Source organism: Tupaia chinensis, unplaced genomic scaffold (assembly GCF_000334495.1).
Source record: "Tupaia chinensis unplaced genomic scaffold, TupChi_1.0 Scaffold147458_1, whole genome shotgun sequence".
NCBI classification, from domain to species: domain Eukaryota; kingdom Metazoa; phylum Chordata; class Mammalia; order Scandentia; family Tupaiidae; genus Tupaia; species Tupaia belangeri.
Genome location: NW_006207309.1, coordinates 92,499 through 100,392, shown reverse-complemented (window position 1 = coordinate 100,392; position 7,894 = coordinate 92,499). Strand labels below are relative to the sequence as shown.

At 36.2% G+C, this 7,894-nt stretch overlaps 1 protein-coding gene across 1 annotated transcript in view; it reads left to right on the top strand.

Annotated features, from left to right (window-relative positions):
* LOC102489114 (phosphatidylinositol 3,4,5-trisphosphate 3-phosphatase and dual-specificity protein phosphatase PTEN) overlaps positions 1–7,894 on the top strand; it is a gene marked incomplete at both ends in the record, with an annotated part of 100,389 nt that continues 92,495 nt past the window's right edge. Inside the window, 1 exon segment of the mRNA XM_006169746.2 lies at positions 1–400. Within this exon segment, the coding sequence (XP_006169808.1) occupies positions 322–400 (79 nt within the window).

The window sequence follows — 7,894 nt, the reverse complement described above, 5'->3', positions numbered from 1 at the left end:
GCCGCCGCACCCCCCCTGGCCCGGGCTCCGGAGGCCGCCGGAGGAGGCAGCCGCTCGGAGGATTATTCGTCTTCTCCCCATTCCGCTGCCGCCGCTGCCAGGCCTCTGGCTGCTGAGGAGAAGCAGGCCCAGCCGCTGCAACCATCCAGCAGCCGCCGCAGCAGCCATTACCCGGCTGCGGTCCAGAGCCAAGCGGCAGCAGAGCGAGGGGCATCAGCTACCGCCAAGTCCAGAGCCATTTCCATCCTGCAGAAGAAGCCCCGCCACCAGCAGCTTCTGCCATCTCTCTCCTCCTTCTTCTTCAGCCACAGGCTCCCAGACATGACAGCCATCATCAAAGAGATCGTTAGCAGAAACAAAAGGAGATATCAAGAGGATGGATTCGACTTAGACTTGACCTGTATCCATTTCTGCGGCTGCTCTCTCTGCCTTTCTGTCACTCCCGTGTAACGTGAGAGTAGACGGATGCAAAAAATGCCTGTAGTTTGGATGGCTATCATATTTATGCCTGGTCAGATTTCTAGAGCATGTATTTTCTGTCTCTTTTCATTGTATTCGTCCTAGGGTGTGTTCTGCCAGTCGCAACTCTTGCCCGGGTGCAAGTGTCAAGGCGCCGATTGGTTTCTTGGTCTATCCTTACCCTAGAGGGTCTCTTCCTAAGGGCCATTGTCCGTGCTTAAAGAACGTGTTGCTGGATTAGCGAGCTTGGCAATCTGGTCTGATCATGAACAAAATAGTAGATGCTTTGAGGTTGAGCATATTTCGATTAAATCTTGTCTTAGGCCCTAGGTCAAGGATATAGATCAGATAAAAATGAAAATTAGTGGTGCACGTACGCATATTGCATCAGAATCTTGCAGTGATTGTTTTTAGTTTCCTGGCTTGCATTGATAGATTCAGTCAAATGTGATTTAAAATGTGAGTTGGGGACTGATTTGCATAACTTGAGAAGCAGAATATTTTCAGTACACATAGTGTGCATTTGACAGCAGAAGTAGGTTTGGGTGTTTAAACTAAGTGAACTACAACTTTGATTGCATTTAGAAGTTTTATAGTTTGAAATCAGTAGTGCGGTAATATACCTTCTAAGGTGTTCTTATTCATTCTTTGTTAAATTTGTCTTTTCCTCTCCTGATGGCGTCATGTGGGAGAGGGTATGAAATTTGCAGTTAAGTAGCATTTTATGTTTAGTGTTGTATGTTCAGTGCTCTGGTCATACAGACTGTAATAGTTACTGATTAGTTTTTGATCTCAGATGATAATGTCTTGTAGTTCTAGGGATAGTCTATGTGGTAATGATTCAGACTGCAGAGATTAAACTTCAATTCTCACTTGAAATTTAAGTGTTATTGTGACCCTAGAATTGCTACTCACCTTTTTTTTTTTTTTAGATTTCAAGTCCCTGGCACCGTTTGATTATACGTTAATTTTTCTCTCCCTTGTTAGAATGTCAAGTATACATGACTAGCTGATATCCAGAAATGCTGGCAAAAGTGGATTACTTCAGTTTCAGATTCAGCCTTCTTCATACAGTGTATTAAATTTACTGAGTCAGCTTGTTGAATATGACAGAAAACCTAACTGTGTAGTTTTGATTGTTTAAAAGTTAGGCCTTTGTACTTTAAAAGTTAGTGGTGATTGAAAAGCGTTAATCTTTGCAGCTCCAGGTACAAGACACTGATTTGATCAAGGATGGAGATAGAGCCCTCCTTTCTTAAGGAATGGAAAGTTTTGACAGGAATTCAGAGCTTTTGGTATGGCTTTGTATAAAGCGAATGAAACAATTTTAAGTTACTGGTCTGAGGTGACTAAAGCATTTAAGTTCAGTCAAGGCCTCTGTCAAGACCAGCTTTTGGTGATGTGAACTGTAGCAGTGGGCAACATTTAGTTAAATTTAGTAATTGTGTAAATGTTAATGGGATATTCTTAAGGAAAAGAGCATTTCTTGGCAAATACCAGTAAACATTTTATTTAAAGGCAGAGTGACCCCATAGTGTCCGTATGTCCTGCTAAAAATTATAGGTAAGTTTTTGGTTTTTTTTTTAGGGAAATTTTTATATCTGGAAAGTTCTTTTTTTTTTATTACACTTATATGCAGCTAATGTGCTCGGGTTTTTGTTTGAAATGATAATAAAACTTACTGAAAAAGTAGCTTCTTAAAACTAAGTTGAAAGTAATATTTAAAAGATTATTTGGAAATTTGGGGATGTGCATTAATTGTAAAATACTACTTAAGCTGAACCTGACTTGCTTACACAGAAGACATGGAAAAATTTTTTCTGATTTGTGACTTAAAAAAAAAATCTGTTGGTGTGAATTAATGACGGTCATCTAGATACGTAGGAACAAACTTTAATTTTTAAAATAAAAGTCCCCATTCAAACAAATGACTAGAATGCTGTCTCGTAGATTTGTTTCAGCATTCAAAGTACATTATTGCTTTTAAAAAATTTTTCCCACTTGATTTTAAAATCAGGGTTTTAAATGGTTTTATCAGGTTTTTATGTATGAGCAGTAAGGTTATTGGCAATTTATTCTTTGATTTCTCACTAGGTTGACTTCTGCATATGAAATTTATGTGACTTAAAACTTTCTCTAAAACTGTACTTTTAGTTATGGTATGCATAGAAAGCAGTAGCAAGTATTGCATCAAATGACTAGTAATGCTTAATTTCTAGAGTTGTGGTTTTATTGAGCCAAAGGTTGATATGAAAAAGCCAGTAGGGAACGTCACTGAGGGTACCTACTTTTTGGATAGTTGTACTCCTAATAATTTTGATATGCCAGAGCACTTGGGTTTGCTTGGTTTCACTTTAGTATTCTGTTTATTGTGGTAGGGGGGTGCAGAGGGTATGGTCACTGAAAACTGTCTCTTGCAGGTTGTTCAGGTTGTTTAGTCTGTTTCACTAGCTAGTCTGTATAGAGTTGAAAATTAGTAAGTGGATTATTTTGTCTGATAAAAATTAATAAAAAGATTTCTCAGGAAAATTGAAGGCGATAATTTTTAAACTATTTTGCAACTTTTTTATTCTAAAATTTTGCTAGTAGAATTTTACTCAATATTACCTTGCTAAACATGAGACTAAAAAAATGAATGTCTTGAAAATGTAATGAAAATTTAGGCTTCAGCTGTATTTTTTATTGTTTGTTAGAATTGCATCTTTTCAAATACTGATCGTTTTAGGGAGTATTTTTAACTTGTATAGAATATAGTGGCTTTTGAAATTTTTTCTTAAGGTGATTATTGAGATTAATTATTTTTTTAAAAAAATGATTCTATTCACAATCTTTTACATTGTTTTGTATCTGCTACATGGAATTTCTTTCCTTGAAACATCACAGGCCCACCTAATTGCGATATGATCATTTACAAACTTTATTTTCCATAAAGCTTATTGAGGAGTAAAGCATATCTGAAAGAACTAACTTACAGTTTATATGACTCAATATAAGGAAAAAGAAATTTTATTGCTATCCCTTGTAAAAGTTTGCACAACAGTACAGTCATCAATGCAAGATTTATGTTGTTTATAGTGTACTAAATAAATATTAAGTGATTAAAGATAATAAAATATGGTGAGGTATAGCCACCCTAATTTTAAGCTTAGGTTTTAGATAAAGTTGCATTTGTGTGTTATTACCTTTTAGAATTTTATTTTGACAACATGGGAAGGGGGAATGGTGACATTTTATTTTTTGTATGGAACAATATATCTGTTTTCTCAAAAACCACATACAATTTAGAAATATCTTAGTGTTTATGAAATTGCTTATTTTTGGAACTAAAGCAGTCTTCATTTGTTGTTTTCAAATGTTCTCCTTTTGAAATTTGCCCACATTTGCTATTTGTTTATTTGGTGGTAGCTTAATACTTTTTAGGAATTTTTAAGCCTCTTCCTAAGTAGTCATTTCAGTGACTTTAAATGGAGGAGTATTTCTTAGGATAAAATCAGTTCACAAAATTTCATCATTAATTCACTTTCAGTAAACATTCTATTTTAAAATTTTTACCTCAGTCTTTCAGTAAGACAGAAATGTAGGAAATTTTTTATAATACTATCATATATGAATTCAGAGTTTGAAAATAGAAATTTGAAAGCATGTATACATAGGACAGTTTTTCACCTGAAATGTTACGCCTCTGCTGGCCTGTAGGGATTTAACTTCCAGAAAATATTTTACTAATGCACTTTAAGAAAATCTTTTTTAGTGTCCTTTTTTTTTTTCTTGTTAGAAACCAGTGAGTTGGAAAAAAGACAGTTCTGAAGTTTTAACTTGTTGAATCTATTACTCACTTTTGCTCCCTTTTTCTTCTTCTCCCTCCTTAGTTAAGCTTGGTGTTCAAAGTCAGCATTGGAAAATTCATTTTGTTGCTTGAATTCATTAAGAAAAAATGTTAGACTTTGTTCTAAAGGTAGTGATTTAGAATATTTGTATCAACCTGTGAGATTGCGGTCAGTAATTATTTCAGTAAATCAGTTCTGTCTTACAATTGCTTTCTATCTGGTAGCTTTGAAATTAATGCATTTGTTATTGGCGATACTAGTAATGTTTAGGCTGCATCAAATAACCTTAAGTTGGTAAGGATTTGCTGAGCAAACTGATGTCCTTAAGTTTTTTATATTGACCATACTTCTGCCACATATCTTTTTTTTAAAGAATTACTTATTTTTTTATTTATTCATTCATTTAATTTGACCAGAGAGAGAGAGAGAGAGGAAAGTGAGTAAGTAAGCTACCAGGTGGGGGACTCAACCATTAAAACAGTTATTAATTTTTTAATTTATTCATTTATTTATTTTAATTTGACCAGAGGGAGAGAGAAGGAAAGTGAGAAATCACGCCCACCAAGTCCAGGACTTAACCCTTTTGGCCATGTGGGAGTGTCCAGCACCTTCACCACCATGCCACCTGCTGGTCCCCAACCCATACCTTTTTTGCTAGGTGGATAAAAGTGTTTTGGTCTGTGGTACAATGGTTTTCTTTGTTAAGTATTCAGTATATGAATTTACTAATGTAAAATATGGATTTCTCAAGGAAGGTAAAATTAGCATGTTTGATTTGACCATTTAACATTTCCCTAATTTTTCTAGTTTTCTTCTTTAGTTGTAGAAGAGATATTAGCAATTTCATCCTTTTAAAATAATTTGTGCTGACACAAAAAAGCTATCAGCAAATACTAATCTAAGAAAAGTTTAGAGGTGAATTAATTTTGGAAGAAAGTTTTACTTTAGTTCAGTATAGTTTAGGGAGTCTCTTCAACTGCAGTAGTTGACATTAGGGCATGGGTAGACAGCTTCAAGGTATTGGGTATATATTTGTTGGCAAAGTTGAGAATATTGAGAGATGAATATTTTAGCTGCACCTGCCAGCAGAATATCTTGACCTGTGCATAGTATAGAAAAAATGACTTTATGTGTTATATAAAGACTGTATGTGTTGAATAATTCTACACATCATTTTCATTAGTAGGCATCACTTCAAATATAAACAGTGGATTTAACTTATACGTGTGTGGATTGTCAGTGTGTATAAATACAGACAATTAGCAAACCATTCATCTTTTTTTGTTGTTGTTGTTGGAAAGGTTATTGCTATAGGGCATGTGCGCTCACCAGAAAGACGGAGACATAGAATGTGAGAAATCAACCCCCCAGGGTGGCTGGCCACACCGCAATCCCTTCTCCTCCATTCTCCTCTTGGGATCTTGGGCACACATGAACACGTGCCCAGTGTGAGTTTAAGCTGCCGGGTCCGGGACTCAAACTGCAGTTGGCTACATGGAAGTCCAGCAACATAGCCATTATGCTAACTGCTGGTCCCAAACCATCCATCTTAATATTTCTAAAAAATGAACTTTCTCCTCTTCAAGCAAGAAATTACATTGGAAGACACTTTTTTGTAACTTTCAATTATTGTTAAATATATTTTAAATTATATTAAAATAGAGTATTACTTTCATCTGCACTCTTAAGTATATACATTGTTTCATTTTAGATTTTAGGGAGGCAGTATGGGCTCTGCAGCCAGACTGTCTATATTGAGATCCTGGTCTGCCACTTAGTAGCTGAATGACTGAGTAAGAAGTTCTACTTTTCTTAGTCTATTTTATTGTAAAATGAGGATGATAATGATACCAACCACAACAAATTTATCTTGAAGAATAAATTAAAATAAGTAATTCACCCAGTAGAGTACCTGCCTCATTTTAAAACTTAAACAGTATCTGCTGCTCTTAATGATAATTTGGTGACATGGTGAAGATGCTAAATTCCTATGTGGTCCGCCAAGTCCAGGACCTGGTCATTTGAAAACCACACAAGGCATGTCTGCATAGGTGCCCCAGATTCCTAGGGGAGAATGGAGAAGAGACTGCAGTGTGGCCATTCTTCCCTAGGGGTGATTTCTCACTTTCCCTTTCTTTTTCTGGCAAGCACAGGAGCTCGTTGGCAAAACCTAAAAGAAAAAAAAAAGGGATGATTTACCTATGCAGAGAAATTGCTTGTATTTTTATGTATTGGATGAGCAGTGATTATAACTGAATTTCCTCAGTGTTTTATATGTTGGCATTTTAATTGGTTCAGTTACAGACGTTTTTAAACGTATTCCTTTAGGAGTTTTGTTACATATGGAATATAAAGCTCTGCTAACTCATGCTGTTGACAAATGAAAGTTAATCATGGTAATAAAAAATTTATTTGCTTTGAGGGTCAGGTTTCATGGTGGTTAAAGCACTGGGCACTCCCCCATGGCTGACTGCAGTTTGAATCCTGGACCTGGTGGCTTGCTTTCTCACTTTCCTTCCCTCTATGTGTCTGTCTTTCTCTGGTCAAATGAAAATAAATGAATAAATAAAATTAAATAAATAAATCTTTTAAAAATTATTTGCTTTGAAAAAGACGAAAACTTTCTACTGTCATAGCATGATTGAGTAGAATTTTAAAATAAAGATTTGTCATTATACTTTATTTAGTGTAAAAGATAGGGCTTTTTTTTTTCTTTTCTCTTAGGAGAGATTTTTGCAATGGGACATATGTGCTTGTCAGACAGAGAGACAGAGAAATCACCCCTCAGTAGGGATGGCTGTACTGCAGTCCCTTCTCTTCCATTCTCCTCTTGGGATTTTGGGCTTGCATGTACATGCACCCAGTGTGAGTTTCAAGCTGCTAGGTCTGGGACTTGAACTGCAGTTGGCCATGTGCGAGTCCAGGGATGTAACTATTACACTATCTGCTGATCCTTAAAGATAGGTTATCTTAAATGTATATTTTTATTCACAGTAGTAATCTTAAAGTAAAATTTAATGTATAATGAGTTATATAATCTTGATTAATATATATTGCTTAGCTTTTTTTTTTGAGAGAGAGATTTTTGCTATAGGGCTGTGCACTCACTGGAGAGAGAGAGAGAAAGTGAAAAACAGTCCTGGGGGGATGGCCACATTGAAATCCCTTCTTTCTCCTTTCAGGATTTTGGGCACCCGTGTACACATGTCCCGCGTGAGTTTTAAGCTGCCAGATCTGGGTCTCAGACCACAATCGACTACATGGGAGTCCAGTGACATAATCTGATACCATCTGCTGGTCCCAACATTTCCTTTTAAGTCTAACTTTTTAGGAGAGTCTTGCAACTATGAGTGCCAAGTTACATTCATTACAGTCAAATGTACACTTAATGTAATCCACAGTGCATTAATATAACATAGAAGGGGACAGCAGTGGCATGGTGGATAAGATTCTGGATTTTCACACAGGCTGTGTGTCACAAGTTCAGACACAGTGGCTTGAATATCATGCTGGGCGTGTGTACCCCAGATCTCTAGAGGCAAATGGAAGAGAAGAGATTGAGGCATGGCCATACCCCCCCCCCCAAAGATTTTACTTTTTCTCTCTTC